Raw genomic sequence first — 20,680 nt, 5'->3', positions numbered from 1 at the left:
CCGCGGCCGCCCGCAGCCTCCCACCCGCCCGGCCCCGCTGCCCGCGTCCGTCCCCCCGCAGCAGCCGCCATTGGGCGCCCGCTCGGCAGCGCGGCGGCTCGGCGGCCCCGGCGCGGCGGGCGGGCTCCGAGGGGGCGGTCGGGCCGGCGGCCGCCGCGCCGATGCGGCGGGGAGGGGGGCGCCCGGTGCGGCGCGATGCGATTGCGGCCCGGCTGGGCTCGGCCCGGCCCGGCCCGGCGGCTCCTCCCCGCTCGGCGCGGCGGGGCGGCGCGGCGCGGCGGGCCCGGCGGCGGGGGAGGCATGGAGCCGGCGGGGAGCGGCCCGGGGGCGGCGGCGCTCTGACCACCTGGGCCGGGCGAGCCGCGGCGGAGGATGGGCAACGCGCAGCGGAAGGCGCCGCGCAGCCAGCGGCGGGGCAGGATGCGCTCAGCAACAGGTACCGGGGGACGGGACGGGGCGGGACCGGACCCGCTCCCCGCGCTGCCCCCGCGCTGCCCCCGCCGCCCCCCGGCCCCGCGGGCTGGGATGGAGCCGGCTGCAGCCCGGGAGGGGGAGGCTCGGCCTCTGCCGCGGCCCCCCCCCCCCCCCCCCGGGCTACCCGGCCCCTTTGGGTCGCTTGGAGGACACGGGGAGAGGTCACCTCCAGCTGAGGCTTGGCCTCGCTGGCAGGGACGGCGAGGGATGGGGCTCGCGGTGGGGCCCACCGCGGTCCTCCGGCGTGTGGAACAGGTGCTGACCCGCACCCGAAGCTGCAGGGAGCCGGCCCCGGGCAGCGGGGAGCCAGCTCCTACCGTGGGGAGCCAGCCCCGAGCAGCAGGGAGCCAGCCCTGAGCTGCGGGGAACCAGCTCCAACGATGGGGAGCCATCCCCAGGCAGCAGGAGCCATCCCCAGGCAGCGGGGAGGCCTTGCACTTGCTGGCCCTGGAGCTGGGTCCTGCCCAGGCAGGGAGCCCGTGCCTGCATAGCCCCCTGAACCCCCAGCCCCCTTCTCCCACCGATCGCGAAGGTAGTGGGTGTCTCTGAGGGACCTCACATCACAAATTATCTAAGGCGGGCAGAAAGCCCTGCAAATCTGCAGGGGGCATTTGGGGGGAGCAGGGCAAGCGGAGGGCTCGGTGCAGGTGCCCTCTGAAAAAGCTGGGTCGAACAAGCAGGCAGGACCTGTCCGGTCACTCCACTGTCCCCACCTGGCTGGCCCAGGCAGTTCAGCAACCCTTTCCAGACACCCGGGACTCCGGCTCCCCTCCCCAGCCCAGCTCCTGGAAATGCCAGAAGACCTGGGATGCTGGGGTCTGCCACGGCTCCTGGCTCAGAGGCCCATCTGAGGTCTGTTTCCCCGTGTGCCGGGCTGTGCTGGCCCCAGCTCCTGCGCCCGCTGCCCTTTGCCTGGCCGCTGGCTCGAGAGCCGGACAGCAGTGCGGGCAGCAGCAGGGAGCTGCCAGCCCTGGGAGAGACCTCAGGAAAATTGCTTAGAAGGAAGCTGCAAGAAAATGGGGAGTGATTGTCACAGCCCAAGTGACTGTCACAGCTTAATAATTAGCGGGCAGAGGCGGTGGAAGTACAGCCTGTCTCTGTCTAATTTTGCAGCCGCTGTTGTAGCGATTCTTGCAAAGGACTGAAACGGGGCAAAAGAGCTTCGGGTTGCACGGGGGATCAGGAGAGATGCTGATCTGGCGGGTCCTGAGGGATGAAGGACACTGTGCCAGTCGGTACCCAGCACATTGCCCTCGGCTCCTGTCTCACGGGGCACGGGAGGTGGGCAGCGACTGGATTGCCAGGCTCAGAGGGGGCCACGGGTTGCTGGCCTGCTCCCTGCCTGCCTTTCCCACCCTTGCAACTGTCCGGTGCGGCTCGGAGTGGGACGGGAGCTAATCACACTTCTGCATCTTCAAAGGGATTCTTGGGAGCTGAAAATTGCCTTCCCAGCACTGCCGGGAAGGGCCCAAGGGGGGTTTGCGAGGCCAGCCTTTGCGCCGAAGCTGGTTCATCTCTGTCCTTGGGCATAGGGTGCGTCTCCCCGCCAGCCCGGAGATCTCCCGCAGATCTTCCCCCCGGTGCCTGGCCTCCGCTGGGGAGATGACAGAGCTGCGCCTGGCTGCTGGGAGCAGGGAGGAATGGGATTTGGCACTGGACAGCTCGAAACTCATCTCAGGTATGAAGCTGAGGTGAATACTTGGATGCTCCCAAGCCGTTTAGGCTTGGGGCTGCTAGGACCTCAATGGCTTGGGCATTCCTGAGCAGCTACATGCAGGCTTCCTTGCGGAGAGGCGACGTCGGGTCCAGGCTGGAGCTTATCTGCTGAGGGGGGGGAGCTGAAACTTGATAAGGAGCAGTCCTGCAGTGGGTCTGGGTCGCTGGAAGGGTGGGACGCCCGCCGGCTGGGAGAGGACAGGGACCCACGGTACCAGGAGGTACCTTGGCTCTTCTCAGGCAGGATCGTTCCTCTGCCCCGTGCACAGGGCAACGCGTGGAGGAGTCTTTACATTGGTGTCCCTGATCATTAAAATCCAGCCTTCCTCATGTCCCGACAGGCTGGGCAAAGCTGTGTGAATCCGGGGCATGCGAACCTTAGCCCTGCCCGCTTGGCCAAAACCTATCTTTGATCTAATGCTGGCAGGGGCTCACATCCCCCTGCACCCCTTCCTCGCGCAACCGAAGAGCCAAGCAGGCTGCTCTTGAGCCCAGGATGCTTGCTTGCGAGCGTGGCAGTGTTTGGAGGGGCTCGTCAGAGAAGGCAGCATGCTCGTGGGCTGCTGGAACCGATGTGATGAATTAGCAGGTCTCTGCGCCCAATGGTCTGGTGGGGCTGGGAGGCAGCTCTCCAGTTATTGCATCTGTCCTCGGCTGGCACGATAACCGCAGAACGGGGTCCCGGAAGAAGCACCGGCCACTGGGGCAGGTCTCCTTTTCCCCCTGTCTGTCAGAGCCACGTGCAAGTGCTGCCTGGGTTGCCAGGGGGAAAATGAACTCTGCTGGTATCCGCCGTCCTTTACCCGTCCCATCATTTGGGCCTGCGGCGTTGCTGGGTGCCTGGCACGGGGGTGGATGGTACCAGCCCCTGGCAAGGCACGCGTTCCCCACGCTGCCCCAGCGGCCCCAAAGCCACTTCCCGAAGTAAGCCAGGGCTCGGGGCTGCATTCCTGTCTCTGCTGCAGTCCTGGCTCCCAGCGTCCTCCGTCCTCTGGGAAAAGGAGGCTGAGCTTTACAAACCCCTGGGGCGCTGGGAAAGTGGTCCCCGAGGAGCCTTTGCTTGTGGCTTTTGGAAGGAGCCAAAGCGAGAGGAAGCTCTGGGGGTTCTCACAGCTTCCAGGGCAAAGTCAGGTGAATTCAGAAAGGCCCCCCACTTTTTTTAGCTAATAAGTGTAGAGAGGCTGGGGGGAGAAGGCAGCTCGACCCAGCCGGGAGGCAGCGGCAGGCTCCGGGGAGCTAATTTCCAGGTGAGGATGCCGACGGCTGCTCCAGCTGGGACATGCAGGAACAGCCATGCTCTGCTGGGGCGGATGAGCCAGCATGCGCTGGTGTCCCCCAAGTCACCCGTGGCTTTCAGATGGTGCCGGTTGCTGCTCTGGACGTGGCTGGGGGATGTTTTGGCTCCGTGACTCTGCTCAGCCAGGGGGAGCCCAGCCTGTCCTTGCCATGGCCCCAGGACCCCGTCCCCTCTCCGGGCACCGCAGCAGGGGTGTATGGAGAGAGGGACGAGCCCCTCCGCCCCAACCCACCGCCTTTGCAGGACCCCCGGGCGAACCACCGGCAGGGTGGGTGGGTGGAGGATGGGCTGTGCAAAACCACAGCCTCTCCGCCATCCCTCCCCCCGGGCCGGTGGCAGGGAAGGAAGAGGGGCAGGGGCCGGGACAATGGGCTGCACCGCTGACTCAAACAGCCAGTTCCTGGTCGCTTCCTCTCCCCCCGGGCTGGAGCCGGCCGCAGGCGGGGAAGGCGGAGGAAGCTCACTTCTCTCAGCCTGTTTTTGAAGCAAGGGCTCCCGGGCTGCAGGAGCGAGCACCCTCCTGCCTGCGCCCGCAGCCATGGCCAAGGTGGAGTGGCTCCTGGCGCCCTGGCACCGGGGAGGTAAGGCAAGGCAGCGTGGGCAGGGGCAGGCAGTGGGGCAGCCTCCTCCAAGAGGAGCAGGCAGCGAGGGTGGTGGAGTTTGCAGGTGCCCTCACTCTGCAGGGCAAGACCCCGGGTTGGCGTGTCCTGTTGGGCACGGGGATGCGGAGACTCTCGTCTCCGGAGGCTGTGCAATAGCCACGGGGTCGGTACTGTCTGGCAGTGCGGGTCTTGTCCCGCCTTTCCCAGCCTGGCCTCAACTGTGGTGTGTCCCCTTCCCTTTTAAATCCTTGCTGCCGTTCCCCAGCCCATTGGGGTGTCCTTGTTCTCTGACAAAGCAAGTGAAGCACAGAGACCCCCCGCCCGCGCGTCCCACCGACCACTCCTCAGGCTGGGGCTGAGCCCCGCTGGGACGGATCCTGCCCGGCCCTGTGGTGCTGTACCCTCTTGGCAGCTCTCGCTTGCTGGTGGCGGCAGGAGTGGGGACCGCAGGAGCGTGGGTCAGCCCACATTGCAGTCAGCCGGGGCCCTCGCTGCTCTCACTGCCCGTGCTGCTCTTACTGCCCTCGCCGTCACTCCTGCTGTGGCTGATTTCACATCTCGGGCCCCTTTGTCCTGGGGCCTGGCCACGTTCCCCTCTCAGGCGACTTCCTCGCATTGTCCCGGCCCCGCAGAGTGTAAAACCAGCCGGGCACAGGGGAAATGGTGCTTTCCTGGAAGCACCCCTGCCCGGTGAGGGGCTGCAGCCTCTCCAGCACAGGCAGCCCACATGCCTGGGAGAGCTGCGAGCACTGCCCCGAGCATCCATGCGCCGCTGAACCGTCCCAGCCAGGCTGGAGACATTACCGGGGGAAAGCTAGCGGGTAGCTGGCCTCAGCTGCCCTGTGCCTGGGGGTGCCCTTGGCCACGGTGCGTGGCAATGCTGTGCCGGGGTGCCAAGGACTGGCTGGGGCTGGGGCTGGCAAGTTGCCGTGCCGTGTTTCCTGAGGCTCTCGGGAAAGGCTCGCGCCTGGTTTTTTTGGCTGGGAAGCGCGTGAGAGCGAGGGTTGCGATACGAGGAGGAAGCCAGGCTGCTAGGGAGCCGCGGCAGGGCTGGGAAAAGGGCTCCAAGGGGTCTGATCCTGCCGCCCATGGCTGATGGCTTGCTGCAGGGACCTGGGTCCAGCCAGGCTCCGGGATGGCAAAGGCAGGGTGATGAGAGCACCCGTGGCCAAGCCCAGAGCAGCCCCCACCAGTACTGGGGCTGCTGCTCCGTCCTCAGGAGCGGCGGCTCTCAGCCCCTTGGCAGGGAGCGGCGTGAGTTCATCTTGGCTGGCTGTGGTACCGGGCCAAGCCCCGCTGCGAGTGTGGCCACAGGCGGTTCCCGTCCCCGCAGCACGGGCGGATGGCGCACCGGGTCTCCTCCTGTGCTGGGCTCGCCAGCCAAGTCCTCCCCGCAGCACACACGCCTCCCCTGCCTGCCAAAACTCCCTGACAGGGTCGTGGCTCACGTTGCCGGAGCCAAACGTACCCGGCGCGGCTTTTCACCGGTGGCCCCCACCTGCTGCCCGGCCTCCACACCTGCCGGGCTCAAGGGCAGTCACCAAGCCAGCGGTGCCACAGCTTGTGGGGACTTTGACCAACATCAGCTGTTCCCGTGTCACCCTGCTGCCACCGCGGCAGGGCACCCCACCGCAGGAGGCTCCCCTGGCCTGTCTGTATGGGGTCACGGCTGACACTGTCCGTGGGGAGCACACGCGTCCCCTCCACTCCTGCCCTACACAAGGCATGAGGCGAAGGTGATGGATCACTTGGGATCCGGCTGGAGAAAGAGGGCTTTTATCTGTTTTACCGGATCTCATTACAGGGCCAGGCAGGCAGAGTGCCCTAGCACACTGTTAACTCTGAGCCCTACTGATGGACAGTGACGTTATTGACTGTGTTGCTGCTGGTGGTTTTAATAGAAACTTCTCCCATAATCCAGCCATCTCCCCGTGAGCTGAGTGACCCTCACAACTGCCAAATCCACCACCCCTGCCAGCAACTTCTGCAGTGCCGTTATGTCCTGTCAGTACAAAAATCAGCTGATTGCACGTTAAACAGGGAGAGTGAGAAGAGCTGAGAGCCTCCAACAGATTCGGTGCAGCAGGGTGGTTTTGTTCTTCAGTGCTCCACGGTCCTGCTGGGCACCTGCGCAGGAGCACACAGACATGCTGTGCAGGGCAACATCGGTGTCCTGGCATGGGCACCCCCCTAAAAAGCTTCAGCCCCTCCGGCCTCAACCACCCGAAGGTCAAACAGCTGTAAGAATGGCCCTGCCTCACTGAGGGCTCGGAGGTGTGCCCACAAGACGTGTAACGGAGGGACGATGTCCCGGGAAGGGTCCAGATTTGGACAGGGGCACGCTCCAGCCCGTGCGCGGCGAGCACTTGCGGCAAGGCGGGCAGGTCCTCATCCCAGCGGGGCAGCTGGACCGGCGGGTCCGAGTTCAGCGGGGGGTGAGCTTGGGACAGGAGGCGCTTTCTGCGACCACTGCCAGCTCCCGCTGTTTGCTCTTTTCTCTTCCTCTCCGCTCGTCGCAGAGCAGCGTGCGCTTTGGCTCCGTACCACAGGGAATGTCATCAAGCTGCACGCGCCGGGAGCGAGCAGTCGCGGTGCCGGCGGTGGGCCGGGGCGCTTGCTCGAAGCCGGCAGCATATGCTGCCGGCACTGCGGCGCATCGGCTCCTGCCGGTGGGGTTTAGGTTGCTGTTGGGATCAGTCTCAGCCTCCAAGTTTGCAGTCCTCATCCTCCGGTGTGCTAGGACCGGCGGTGGCAGCTGGCTTGCCGCTGTGCCGATACCCGTTGCCATGGCTGCTCTGCTAATGGTGCATCGCCTGCTGCTGCCGTTACATCATTCCTGTGGTACCTCTGCATCGGCAGCGAGGAGCTGAGCGGCACTGTCTGCATTGCCGGCGCTTGCTGCTCACTTGGAGCAAGCTTGAGAAGGAAAAGTTTGGCGGCGAGCTCGAGCAAGAGGCATCATCTCATGGGAGCTTCGGCCTGAATTGAAACAACTCCTGATGGCTCTGTCGAATATCTCCCTGTGGATTCGGGATGCCTGGGCAGTAGGTAAATAGGCATGCTGGTGTGGAGTGGGGATGACTCGGGGAGATGCTCGTGGAGGGCACGTATTCTGTGCTCTGCGGCTGGGGGTCCTGCAGGGACGCTCTTCTCCCAGGAGAGAGTGAAGCTCAGCTCCCCTTGGAGCAAACTCCCCTTGACTTCAGCCCCGGTCTTTATACACCCACAGTGGCCGCGGCGTCCCAAGTCTGAACACTCGCTTGCGCTCAGTAAAACTCTGCCAGCTGTTACGGAGGTAGCAGCACCCGCTGCAGCTGCTAGTGCTGGCTCGCACCCCTGCCCAGGGCAGCCTGGCGGGGACCGTCCCAGTGGGATGCTGCCGTGGCCCTGCCTGCCGGCGCTACCCCTGCTTCGAGCCCCAGGGCGAGGGGCAGAGCTCACTGCTGCCAGCCTGCAGCCCCGAGAGGGGACAGACCCCCTGGGAGACATGGGGACACACAGGGAGCAGCCTCCGGCAACCCTGGCCTCCAGCCGCCTGTCGTTAACACCTCTGCCCGTGCCTGCGCCTGTCTACGGGCAGAGCTGGGGCTGCTCTCTGCTCCCCTCCGCAAGCCCCGGGGCAGGGATGGGGGACTGATGCCAGCAGGGAGATGGGGCCAGCTGTGTGCGGGGTGAGCCCCCCCATCGGCCGTGCCTCAGTTTCCCCCCAGCAGTGAGGCTGGCCAGGCTCAGGTCAAGAGTGCTGGGGGTGTGTGGGATGGAGCCGGCCCTCCAGCTCTGCTCTCCCAGGACACCCTTCGCCTCCCGCAGGCATTTGCCATGGGGTAGGGGCCCCTCAGAGGCATTTCATATTTTGAGCCTGTCACCGATAAGCTTGGCAGGAGGGTCACCGCCAAGGGCAGCAGGCTCTGCTATGGCTGCACCATTCCCGCCGGCCGCCGTGTCCTCCTGCTTGGTGCTCCGTCTTAGCCGGGGCATCCTGAGTCCCACGGATGCAGGTGGCAGCCGCGGCTTGCACAGACACCCCAAACCTGCTCCTGCACCAAACCTGCACCGGGCCGCTTCCGAAAACAGCCCGGCCCTCGGGAGCGCGGGTGGCAGCACCACTTTATCAGCCCCTGCCGCAGGCCGGGGTGCTGGCTCCTCGCACCACATCGCAGAGCCGCCACGTGATGCCAGGCCGTGAGCAGCTGCCGGGGCTGTGCCCAGAAAAACCATCTGAGTGACTGCTCCCAAGGAGCAAAAGCCAAAACATCAGGGTGTTACGCTTACTCTTGCACACAGGGTAGTGCAAGCACGGTGCAGCCCCGCGGGGCATGGGTTTGGGGTGCCTGGGCCACCGGAGGGATGCTTGGCTTATCCGCCCTTTCCCACCCCTTCTCCTCCTCAGCTGCTGCTTCTGCTGGGAAGATGAAACCAGCCCCGCCAGCGCCTCGGCGGTGCCCGTGCTGCTGCCTGCGTCAGCTCAGGATGGCACCGGCTCGCTTGTGTTCCCAAATGAGCGTGTGTCTGCAAAGGGTGGAAAGCCCTGTAGGGCAGGGACACCCCCCCCGACCGTCCCGCACTGCCCTTTCCCTCTTGGTCCAGTGCCAGCTGGCCACGCAGCCCTCTCTTCCCTGCCTGCAGCTCGTGCTGGCAGGGCAGGGTGCTGGGCCCCTCCTCGCCGGCTGCCTGGGCACGCTTCCGCTTCGCCCCAGGGCGGCCCTGGGTTTCGGCGCTGCGGTTTGCCCACGTGGTTGGAGCCCGCGGGGTGGGTGCCCGGGGGTGCCCCAGCAGCGGGGCCGAGGCTGTGGAGGTAAGCTCCCATACTGCGGCTCCGGGGAGGGTGGCGGGGGGCTGCCCCCCCGCAGGATGCTGGCGCCGGGCAGCTCGGGGAGGTGGGGGGGGGAGCTGGAGGGGGCTGTGCTTTGGGGGTGTCCCTGAGTCTCAGGGGGGACACTGCGTAGCTGCTGAGGGGTCTGCTGGGGGTGGTGGGGGTAGCCGCTGGGGGATGTGTGGGCAGAAGGTGAGGAGCATCGGCACCTGCCGAGGCTGAAGGCTGGGTCTGTGCGAGCCAGGCGGAGGGGTGCAGCGAACCGGGGTGTGGGGTCCGCCCTTGGGGTGCACTCAGAAATTGAGACGGCAGCAGCAGAGCCCCGCCTTGTCAAAGAGAGCGGGTTGGGGGGCTGGGGTCTGCAGAGGTGAACGTGTGGTCCCTGGCCTCCCCGTGCCCCCACCTCCCTTCCTGCAGCCCTGTAGGTCAGGTTTTCGGGGAGATGCCCCGACCCTGCCCCGTGCCCAGCCGTGCTCCCAGCTCCCCAGGGGACGACTGGGCACATGGAGCGAGCCAGAGGCCGGGGCACAGGGCTCCTTCTGCCATCATCACCTGTGCCAGGACCCCCGGCCCCTCGGGGCATCGCCACCTGGCAGGCACCAAACTGGGAGGCAAGAGGAGGAAAAGCCACATTCCTGCGTGAGAAAAGGGGGCTGCGTTCACACGCAGCAGGGAAAACTTCATCCCTGGCTGCATGGCACGGCCCTCCGGGATGGGGCTCTGCAGCCGGGCGAAGCCTCAGCGTGGTTTACACACACACACGCCCCGACACTTCTTGGTTGATATGGAAACGAGTCAAATTATTTAAAGGAGAAAAAAAAAAGAGAAAAAAAGCCTGGTGTTAAGGCACGTCGTTATGGTAACACAAATTATAAAAGTAACTAGGCTAGGGACGTGGCACCTTGCTTTCGGGTGCTGGGCGTTGTGCAGGCTCTGCCGCTCAATCAGCTGAAGCGGGGGGGAAGGGCGGGCAGGATGGCACCCATGGGCAGCGGGAGTGATGCTCGGGATGCAGTGCCGGGTGAGCCGGGGCACGGCTGACCCAACAGTGCAGGAAGAAGGGGACATGGCTTGTGCAGGGGGTGCCGGGGAGCCCGACCTCATTTTGGGGCCATTAGCCTTCACCCAGGCAAGCAGGATTGCTGTTGCTACCTTGGCTGGGGTCAGGCATGAAGCAGGATGCTGTGGCCAGAGGCGGCTACGTTTTGGCAGCATTGCGGGTGGCAGAGGGGAAGTGTTTGTCATGCTGGTAATAGGAACGCCTCGACCGATGGGGATGGGGAGAGGAACGCAGGCAGAGCCTGCCTGCACCCCCAGCGCCGTCGGAAAGCCCTCATCCCCCTGGCATCCCACGCTTGCCGCTCTTCCCTGCGACATGTGAGTCAAACTCAGGATGTGCATCCCCCCAGCCAGGCAGATGAAGCGGTGCTGGCTGCTGAGCGGGAACGTCCCGGCTACCAGACAGGGCAAAGGGACATCAGACCCTGGTCCCCAGGGGTGACACCCAGCCCGGTGGGTGACACCGAGCTCAGGACCTCGCGCAGCACCTGGTGCCGACAGCGGCCGTCCCTCTGCCCACACCAGGGGCAGCTGGAGAAGGATTAGCCCTAAATCCCCAGGGGTGAGACCCTGGTCATCCACGAGGCCCCTGTTTAAAGCTTACAAACCCGCTCTCTGCCTTTACTGCCTGGGTCGGGGCTTGGATGCGCTCAGCAGGCAGCGTGCCAGCGGTGGCACTCCCTTGGCTCCGGTGCAAAACCGCGCTGGGTAGGAAACCCACATCCACTCAGGGCCAGCGCTGCTCCGGGGCAGAGGTGCCGGGGCTGCAGGAGTTCCCGTGGCAAAGACTCTTTGCCGGAGCACTGCTCAGCTCCCAGCATGGCCAGCTCCCTGGCAAGCCCAAATCCTTCTCCCAGGGGCTTTTCCACCCATATGGGTGTTTCAGAGGGTCTGGGCAAGTGCCTGGCCCATCTCCGCAGAGGTTTCCTTCCCAGGAGACCTTTGTGGGGCGTCCATGGATGGGGCAGGGCGCGTTAACCTTGCTGAGCAGGCTGAAACCAGTGTGATGAAAGGCGCCGTGTCCCCTTCGCTCCCTCCGTTTCGGTTGCAACTTCTGCTCTTCTGCAGCCAGGAGGTTGCTTCACCAGAGCATGCGGCGTTTCCTGCGCCCGGGAGCAGCTGGGCAGTCACCCGGGGCAACAGGGCTTGCTTCCTTCCCCAATTTCACCCTGCTCCCTTCCTGGCTTCTTCTGGCAGCCTGTGGGGACAGTGTCCAGCCCCCGGAGCAGCAGCGGTGGCGGTGATGGGGTCTGGTCCCACCCGGCAGCAGCCTGCCTGGGTGGCTTTGCTGGGGCAGGACACAGCCGCATCCCAGTCCCCGCGTTCCTGGAGAGACCTAGGACAGGATGAGCGCGCTGTGCCGGTGCGGCGTCGACTGGCAGCCCACGGCAGCGCTCGCAGGAAAGCTGCCCGCCCACCTCCATCTCACTCTGCTCCCTCCCGCTCACAGCCACCTCTAACCTGGACCTCGAGAGCAAGAAAGCCGCCCACGCCAAGCTGTCATGGCAGCAGCCGGTGAACGTCTTCCTGGCGGCTGGGCGCCCGCCGGGCATGGAGCAGCTGCACCAGGAGGCCCAGCTCAACCTCCAGAGCTTGCTGCAAGGTAGCCGGGGCAAGAGGGGCCAGCGGCGGGCTGGGTGAGGGTGGCAGGGACGGGCGCTGCCCTGGCTACACGACCGCCGTGCAAACAGCGAGGTCATCTCCCACATGCACGTGTCCGAGCCGCTCCTCGGACCTCACCGAGCTGTAGAAGTTGGGTCCCCGGTGGGTCCCAGCCTCCAGCAGCCCCTCTCTGATCTCTGCTCCCAAGTCACTGCTGCAAGCGGCAGAGCACCTGGGGCCAAGACCAGCCGCCGGGGCCACCGGGGCGCCCGCCAGCCCCACCGCGGCACGGTTCTGCCCACGAGGGCCTTGGAGACCCGGCTGCTGATCTGTCTAACCGGATCAACATGGCCGTTGATTTTGTTTCCTTCCAACTTCTTAACCAAGCCGTCACGCGGCCTCGGTTTGGATGCTTCGCAGGCATTGATTAGATCAGCAGCCCAGCCTTCCCCCGGCTTGTAATCTCATTAAGTCAGCCTGAGCAGACCTGGTTTCCACCAGGCCATAACGACCGGCGTTAATTAGCTCAACAATTACAGGATGGGGAGACACTGAGTTCTCTCCTGGCTGTCCCAGGCGGAGCTCTGCTTCCCCATGGGATCCGCCACGTCCCCAGGCAGCCCCCTGGTAGGAGCGTGGCGGGCTGCTGGGGTCCCAGTGCTGCCTCGACTCTCCCCCAGCCCTGGCATTCTTCCTTGGGGTCTCCCTTCCCCACCTCCTGAGCTGCCTGTGTTGAGCAGGGAGGCAAGCCAGCCCAGGGACAGACAGCCGGGACAGATGCACGTGCCTTCGTGTTCCTCCTGCCCCAGGGGCAAAGCTTTCACCCCCAGCCGGCGGCTGGAGCAGGGTCCCAGGTGCCGTTTCTCTTGCAGAGGAGTATGAGGAGCAGTACGCCGAGAGCAGGGTCACCGGGCAGACCTTCCGCGCCGCCGGTCACCTGCCCCCCAACACCCCCCCCGAGCCGTCGCCCCGACCCCCGCCTGCCAAGCGCCTCGAGTTCGTGCTTATGGTGAGTGCCGGGGCGGCGGGGCAGGGCGGCACAGCCCCAGCATCGCCGGGAGGAGAGGGGTTGGCATGGCCAGTCAGGCAGCAAGGCCCGGGGGGAGTTGTTTGTGTCCTACCCTCGTCCCTTTGGTGGGTCACGTGCCTTTCATCCCACAGCCCCCAAGCCGGCGAGCAACCGAAGAGGAGACGGCTGGCACAACCGTGCTCGGCTCTCGGCTGCCCGACGCCTCCCTGAGCCTCCCCACCAGCCCGGACAAGCAGCCAGCCTGGACCAGGGCCTTCCCCCTGCCCACCGTGGAGGAGAAGCAGTGGCACCAGTCCTGCTCCATCCAAACCAACATCATCCCCATCAATGTCTCGGGTAGGGCAGCACCCCCGCGGCGCGGCGGGGGGGAGAGGTGTGAGAGGCAGCCCCAGCACCGAGCCAGCACCGGGGGGAGGATGCAGGGTGCAGGCAAGGATGCGCCCCAGCATCCGGCTGCGGCGGGGTGCACGGCGGTGGGAGGGGGTGGCTGGGGCTGCGAGCCTGTGTCCCTGCGGGCCAGGTGGGTGCTGGGGGTAGAGCAGGGGACAGCAGGGCCACGCTGGCGTCTGTCATTCCCAGCCATCTCTCCTGCCATCTGTAACTTTGTGCGTCTGATCCACCGGCCACGCCGCCGTCCAGTCTCTTGTTTCCGCCGTGCTGCCCAGCCAGCCGGTTCTGTTGTCACCTTGGCTCTCGCCGCGCTCCATGCGGCCAGCCTGTCTCACCTGTCTGTCCGTCCATCCTCACGGGGCTGCAGCTCCCAGCAGCACGGTCCTGCCTGGTCCTTGCAGGCACAAGTGCCACGCTCTGCCTCCAGGTAACAGCCTGGGGCCGGTGGCTGAGCAAGGTGCACCTTCTGAAGGCAAAAGATGTCTTTCCGCCCTTTCCCTCCACAATGGAGAGACGTGCCAGGACCACGCTGGTCCCTCTCCCCATCCTGCTGTTCCTCATGTCCATGTCCCCAGTGTGGCTCAGCACCACTGGCCCCATTAACGACAAAGCCCAGCGGTGCGGGGTCCGGCCTCACCGGTGCAGACCAAAGCCTGTCGTGCAGAGCGGGGCCGGTCTCTGCAGGTTTCCGTGCATCCCCACCTCCATCTGCAGCATCTCCGTCTTCCCACCGGCTGGCAGCACCCGCCGTGCCTCCATCTCCCGTGTGGCTCACCCCGCATGGCTCACCACCCTCCTGCCATCCCACGCTCCTGCCTGCAGTCACCATCCCAGGCCGGGGGACACCCAGGGGACACACAGCGATGGAGGGGGGCAGAGCCCCCGCCCCGGCAGCCCCTCCTGGCACCGCCACGTACAGCGTGTTTGTTTTGGCTACAGGGCAGCACTTTGCTAGGCACGCGAGTGCTCGTCACTCCCTGTTTAACACAGAGACCGCGATGAACCCCAAGTCCACCCTGCGGCGTAGACGGACCATTATCGGATTCCCTAACCTGTCCCTGCGAGACCAAGGTGACGGCAAGAACTGCGCAGCCACTTTCATGGCCTGGCAGCGCCTGGGCAGGGCTGGCACCCGCCGGAGCTGCCCTGACGGTGGGCAGAGCCACCCTGGGGGCTGGCAGCCAGCCTGGGCACAGACGGGCTCCCCAGGGATGCCCTGGCCTTGGGGAGGTAAAGGCCACCACACTGAATCTGCTCCCTCCTGGTGCACCGAGGTGCTGGGCATGCTGGTGATGCCGGGCTGGCCCTGGGGCTGGCATGGCATTGGGGACAGCCCCTTCACCCCAAGTCGGGGTCCTGCACACTTACGGGGCGGGAAGGCCACCGAAATTTCTGCTAGTCACCCAGCCTCAGCTCCGGCAGCTCCTGCCCCGTGCCCACTCTCCCCGGCTGCAGGCAGACCTCACGCGCAGGGTGCCAGGGCCCCGGGGCATGCACCCTGCCTGGGTCTTCGCTGGGGCTGGCCAGCCAGCCTACGCCAGCATGCCGAGGGCACTCACGTGGCTGCGGGGTGCCTGCAGCACTCCCAGCACAGCCACGGACCGGTGTTGGACCCCATGGGGACAGCAGCCATCCCGGCTCGGAGGCCTTGTCATGCCATCCCCTATGGAAGGTGTAGAGAAACCAGAGCCAGCCTCTTCTCAGAGGCAGGCAGGGACAGGAGGAGGAGAAGCCATGGCACCAGCTGCGCCAGGGGGAATTGTCACTGGGTAGGAGGAAGGTTTTTCCCCATGACAGTGGTCAAACCTCCAAAAGGTTGTCACGGCTCCTCCCTTGGAGATGGTCAGGCCTCAGCCCGCTGCAGCCTTGAGCATCCTGGTCTGCTGGGTGTGCTCTGAGCGAGGTCCCCAGCTCCTTCCCCATCCAGGCTGTTCTGAGATGAGGAGGCACTGTGAGCCATTGCGTCCCTCCCCGACCCGAGCGGTGATGCTTTGCTCTGCTCTTCCTGGTCTCCATCTGTGTCCCCACCACGGGGCAGCATTGGGGCAGCACTTTGGTCGCCGGGTGGAGACTCCCGCCGTGGCCGCTAACTTAACGTCCATGGCACGTCCCAGCCAACAGATCCCAGGCTCGAGGGTTAACACAGGCCAGGGACTGTCCCCAGTTGGGTTATGGCCATGCCAATATAGGGGGTAGGAGAGCATCTGGTGAGAGGGTGTTGACCTGTCCCCTCCGGTCCCGGTCCACCCGGGCACGTTTCATGCAGCCCCAGAGATCGGCCACGGGATGGGACCAGTCCTGGCCCCACGGCACGCGGGGCAGGACCGTGCCACCGACCCACTGGCAGAGAGTGAAGCGGGACGATGCTCACCCGGGCTGTGTCTCTCCTCGCAGGTGGTGCCAACGGACCCACATTCAACACACACGTGCCCATCGCCGAGTCCCTCTCCTGCAGCTTCGTGCCCGAGGCCACGAGCGGGGGGAAGGCGCCCCAAGAGATCAGCCCCCGCCAGCCCCTCTCCGCCCCGCTGAGGAAGACCTTCAGCGACCTCGGGGCCCGCTGCTGCCAGCCACCTGCTGCCATGGACAACGCGGCCACCCCCTGCACCAGCACCTGCAATGGGCCGCAGGGCACCCCCTTCCCCCTGCCCTGGAGCGCCCTGGGCTACACGAGTCCCCCCAGCCCCGTCGCCGGCCAGGGCAAGGGGCCTGCCTGCGCCTCGCCAGGTGGCTCAAGCCCATCGCCCAGCCCGAGCTCACCCGCCACCGCCGCCTCCTTCTTCATCGCCACCGAGGAGCGAATGGGTAGCAACGGGCCCGGCTCCTTCTCTGGCACGGTGCCCGAGTCCCCCCCCACCTCCGGGGGTGGCCAGAGGTGCGAGGGCCGAGAAGCCAAGGTGAACTTCTTGCCAGGAAGCCAAGAGGAGCCAGAGCCGGCGGCGGAGCCGGCCCGGCTGGAGGTGGAGCGGGCAGGGTGCCGGTTCCGCGAGCGGTCGCTGTCGGTGCCCACCGACTCGGGCTCCCTCTGCTCCGTGGACATAGCGTACGCCGAGACCCGGCGGGGCAGCGCCAACTACACCCTGGGCTACCCCAGCGCCAGCTCCGAGGGCAGTACCAGCACTGACAACGTCTCCCTGGGGCTGGAGCAGGAGGGCCAGCGGCGGCAGCGCTCCAAGAGCATCTCCCTCAAGAAGGCGAAGAAGAAGCCCTCGCCGCCCACGCGCAGCGTCTCTCTGATTAAAGAGGGGCAGGATGCCGCCGGGGGGCCCAGCTCAGTGCTGCCCAAGGATCAGCGACCCAAGAGCCTGTGCATCCCACCAGAGCCCCAGGGCCACCGGTTGGTGCACACCGACCCGCAGGGGAGCGTGGGGAGGGAGCCCGACGGCACGGCCACCCCACACCAGTGGCATCTTGCGGACTGGAAGGCCAGCAATCCCTACCGGTCCCTCTCCAGCTCGAGCACGGCCACAGGGACCACGGCCATCGAGTGCGCCAAGGCACGGGGCAGCTCTGAGTCCCTCACGTCCCCCTCCGTCTCTAGAGCCACGACACCCTCCCAGCTCTCCGCCGAGGCAGACCTCAAGACCTCCTCCCCAGGCAGGCCCACAGGGCTGATGTCCCCATCCAGCGGGTACTCCAGCCAGTCGGAGACCCCGACTCCCACCGTTCCCACCTCCGCCATCCTCGGGCACTCCCCGCACCAGGTGCGGGTGAGGCCACTGGTCCCCGAGAGGAAGTCCTCGCTGCCCCCCACATCCCCCATGGAGAGGAGCCCCAAGTCCAGGCTGTCCTTCGACCTGCCATTCACGCCGCCTGCCCACCTTGACCTGTCGGGGCTGAAGATCTCCCTGAAGGGGAAGACAAAGGTCAGCCGGCACCACTCCGACTCCACCTTCGGCACCAAGCTGGCCCAGAAGACCAGCCCCATCACACCCATCATGCCGGTGGTCACGCAGTCCGACCTGCGCTCTGTCCGCCTCCGCTCCGTCAGCCGCTCGGAGCCGGAGGACAACGCCGACGGCCTGGAGCACGCTGAGGAGCCGGCACGTGGTCCCTGCCTGGGGCCAGAGAGGAAGGTGAAGCCGCCCGTGGCAGAGAAGCCGCCGCTGGCCAAGCGGCCCCCGAGCATCCTGCCCAAGCCCCCAGCTCTGCGGGAGGAGGGTCCCCTGTCCCCCACGTCCCCACCAGGCGCCGCCAGCAAGGAGAGGGGGCTGCTGCAGGACGGCTTTGTGGTGCTGCGGAAAGGGGAGCTGAGGAGGGGTCCGGGGGAGCCCCTCTTGCCCCTGACCCCGGCGGGACCCCGGCGGCTCTCGCAGGGCAGCCTGGAGGATGAGCCGCGGCCAGAGCGGAGCGGTGCCAGTGAGGGGGAGCGGAAGAAGGCCAAGGTGCCACCGCCGGTGCCCAAAAAACCCAGCGTGCTCTACCTGCCACTTGCCCCGGCCCCGGCGCAGCTGGGAGCTGGCGTGGTGGACCAGGCACCCACCCCGAGTCCCATCATCACGCTGGATGCTGACCCCACCTGCTGCAACCCCAACGCCGAGGACCCACTGTCCCCAGAGACCCTGGGCACAGCACAAGCCGGCGACCCCGCCTGGGAGCAAGGTGAGGGTCTCCCTGCTCCTATGGTGGGCTTCACCCCAGGGACAGGGGGGTCCTCCTGTGCCTGCACAGGGCGGTTCACGGCTGCCTTCTCCCCCCCGTCCACAGGCAGCTCAGCAGAGGCCAGCACAGAGGAGAAGAGCTTTGCCAGTGACAAGACGGCCGACTCCATCGCAGAGGAGGACGACGACGTGTTTGTGACGTCCCGCACCACGGAGGATCTCTTCACCGTGATCCACAGGTAGGACTGGTGCATGGCACTGGGTGGGCACAGCCCCCCACACCTCCTGCGTCCTGTCACGGTCACAGGGCCGGGCGCAGTGTCCCCCCCGCCACGACATCTTAAATTTTCCACACCAGGGCCAATGCTCACACTTGGGGACAACCTGGCTGTTGCTGCCTCAAGTGCTTCGGGGTTTAGCACCCTGAGTCTGCGGCCAGGCTGGGTCACCAGTTTGCGGGGGGGGGGGGGGGGGGTGTCCACTGCTCCGTCAGCCTTGGGGCAAGTTGGACCTAGCTGCCAGGAGAGCGTTTGCCGGTAGCTAGGTCCATTACCTGCCATGCACGGGTTGTCTTCTTGCCCCGGCGGAGCAGGCACAGCCACAGCCAGGCAGGCATCGTGCCCCTTGCTGTAGGGCCTCGTCCCATCCAGAGCAGTGGCAGCTCCCACCCGGGGCTGCTCCCACCGCCTGTCTCTTTGGTGCCTAGGTCGAAGAGGAAGGTCTTGGGGCGGAAAGAGCCTGGTGACACCTTTGGCAGCCGGCCCAACTCCCACTCGCCCGTAAAGACTTCAGGCTCCCCGACCGGCGAGTCCCTGGCAGCAGCAGGCAGCACCGGGAAGTCTTCCAGCAGGAACGAAGACTTTAAAGCCCTGCTCCAGAAGAAGAGCAGCAAAACCAGCCCCGGTACCCGGCCATCTGCTGCCGAACTGCTCAAGACCACAAACCCCCTGGCTCGGAGGGTCATGACAGAGTTTGCCCCCGAGCTAGATGGTGCAAACAGCCCCAAAAGCCAGCCCTAACCTTGCATGGTCCCTTCTGGCCATGAAGGGCTAGAGATGGCTGCAGAGGGAGTATTGCTGCAGAAGGGGTGTCCTGGCTGCCTGGGTGAGTCCATGTGTCCTGCCGGGGGTTTTCTTCTGCTTTTGTTTCTTCCTTGGAGAACCGCCGGCAGAGAGGCAGCGTTTGGAGCCCAAGCCCCCCGTGTCTCTGGCGGAGCTGGGCCATTTCCAGGAGGGAAGAGGTGGCACCAGGGCTGGGACCGTCCCCCGGCTGAGCCGGCTCCCAGGACCAAAGGCACCTGCTCAGGAAGCAGAGCGGGACTGCAGCCCCTGGCGTTGCTCAGCGCCTGCAGCGAAGCTAGCTTGAAACTGTTTGGTCACTTCGGCATGTGGTACTTTAAATGGCTTTTCTAATGCACAGTGGTGATGATGTTTTATTCTCTTTCATTTGACATTGTACCTTGAGTTTCCCAGGCAAAGATCCCGGGTTTGAGTTTGGCTGGATACACAGAGATGTACTTTGGGAAGACGTAAGGGGGCCGGCTGGAACTGAGGTTGCTTTGGAAGAGCCACAAGCGGTTCCCCCTCATCGTCTTGAGCACCCTCCCCGCCACACGGGGAACAGGCACCCCGGCGTCCGCAGCCAGCGTGACAACCTCAAGCCAAAACGCAGCCCCTCGAAAGCCCCCAAAATGCTGCATTTCAGAGCTCCTCAGCTCTCACTCCAAAAGCAAACCCCAGGGTCGCCTCTGCTGCCAGCCCCGGGGAGCCTCGCCCCGCCGGCCGCACCACACGCGGCGGTCCGCCAGCCTCCCCGCTCCCCACCAGCCTCCCAGCGCAAGCGGGTCCTGCACCAGGCTGTCGGCTTTGGGTGACGTGGGGTGCGGGCGGCCCTGCCGCCGCGGGAAGGAAGGGCTGCAGCAGGCCAGCGCTGCCCGGGGAAGCCTTCCCCAGCTCTGCCTCTTGCATCGCACCGAAGTACCCTGCGACAGCGCCTCCTGCAAACATCTGCCGCGTCAGCCACTGCAGGTCCTAGGTTGCCACCAAGCTATTGGCCAAACCCAGCCAGACATCGCCTGAGCCACTTCCCAGGTGACTCCTGGGGTCCCTCTGGGGTTACCCACCACTCCACCCGTGCCCGCTGGCTGCAGCGGAGCTGTGCGAGGCCGAGCAGGATGCGTGACAGCGCCATTGGCAAAGCAGGGGCTGCACCCCGCCGCTGTCCAGAGAGTGCTGTTGGCAGTGCCACCGTCTCCCTGGCGCACACGGGTCCCCGAGCCAGCCAGACTGCGTTCCCCTGAGTGTCCCGTGGGCCGGGACGCACTACCGAGGTGTGCAGCGGACCCCGTGCAGCGTGTGCCTGCCCGCCCGCCTGCAAGGCTGCCCGTGTGGGTGCTGCGAGGAGGTGGCACATTCTGCGGCGGCGCAGGGGGATGCAGTGCTGGCACGGCTGCGATGCCCAGCCCTGCCAAAGGGGTGGTTTGCACATCCCCGGCTGGGGTGCCAGTCCTTGCCCGGGGCACAATGGAAGGCGCGGGGTGGGATTCATCCCCTTCGCCCCCAGCTGCTTCTTCCTGGCTTGGCTCCAGCATGGGAGCCCCAGCTGTCAGTGACAGAGGCCACGGTGAGGGGCAGCGGGGCAGGGACAGCCGCCGGGCCCAGGGCAGAGCTCGGGAGGAGGGCAGGACTGCGAGGAAATGCCAGCCCCAGCTCAGAGCACGAGCATGGCTGTGCACCCGTAGCAAGAGAAAAAGGGCCAGACTGCGGCTGGCAAAGAAACAGGGCGTTTAGGAAAATTTCCGCTTTATTTCTTGATATATTTCTGCAAGCTGCGGCGTGCCCCAGCTCTCCTGTGCGTGGGGGAGAGTGATGCGGCTGGGTCCGGGCAGCGGTGGGGAAAGGAAGGCACCACGGCAGCACTACAGCTGCCCTCCCCCCCCCCCCCCCCCCCCGAGGGGCCAGGGCTGGCCTGGAGGGTCTCTGCTCCCCCCCGCCCAGAGCTCTGCACACTGCCTGGGCCCCCGGGGAGCACGGCCCTCCGCAAACACCTCCCCGTCCACAAGCCCGTGCAGGATTTGACCCTAAAAGAGGCTCCGCT

General features: G+C 65.9%; 1 protein-coding gene across 3 annotated transcripts; it reads left to right on the top strand.

Annotated features, from left to right (window-relative positions):
• Positions 1-371: 371 nt before the first annotated feature.
• NHSL2 (NHS like 2) lies at positions 372-19,007 on the top strand. Of its 3 annotated transcripts, none has more exons than XM_076347567.1 (8): positions 372-436; positions 11,412-11,564; positions 12,436-12,572; positions 12,725-12,929; positions 13,923-14,054; positions 15,378-17,585; positions 17,691-17,823; positions 18,291-19,007. In XM_076347567.1, the coding sequence occupies exons 1-8, from the start codon at positions 373-375 to the stop codon at positions 18,601-18,603; spliced, it is 3,345 nt and encodes a 1,114-aa protein (XP_076203682.1). In that variant the 5' UTR covers position 372; the 3' UTR covers positions 18,604-19,007. The 3 variants fall into 3 exon arrangements, with proteins under 3 accessions (XP_076203682.1, XP_076203684.1, XP_076203683.1); XM_076347568.1 differs by lacking the exon at positions 372-436 and adding an exon at positions 6,962-7,137; XM_076347569.1 differs by lacking the exon at positions 13,923-14,054.
• Positions 19,008-20,680: the final 1,673 nt, after the last annotated feature.

This window comes from Aptenodytes patagonicus, chromosome 9 (assembly GCF_965638725.1).
Source record: "Aptenodytes patagonicus chromosome 9, bAptPat1.pri.cur, whole genome shotgun sequence".
NCBI lineage: Eukaryota > Metazoa > Chordata > Aves > Sphenisciformes > Spheniscidae > Aptenodytes > Aptenodytes patagonicus.
The sequence above is the reverse complement of the archived record's forward strand: the minus strand, read 5'-3'. Positions and strand labels throughout refer to the sequence as shown.

Coding starts and splice junctions, on each gene's coding strand:
- NHSL2 (XM_076347567.1), top strand. CDS start 373: ATGGGCAACGCGCAGCGGAAGGCGCCGCGCAGCCAGCGGCGGGGCAGG. Junction 11,565..12,435: donor CCTCCAGAGCTTGCTGCAAG/GTAGCCGGGGCA, acceptor TTTCTCTTGCAG/AGGAGTATGAGGAGCAGTAC. Junction 14,055..15,377: donor CCTGTCCCTGCGAGACCAAG/GTGACGGCAAGA, acceptor CTCTCCTCGCAG/GTGGTGCCAACGGACCCACA.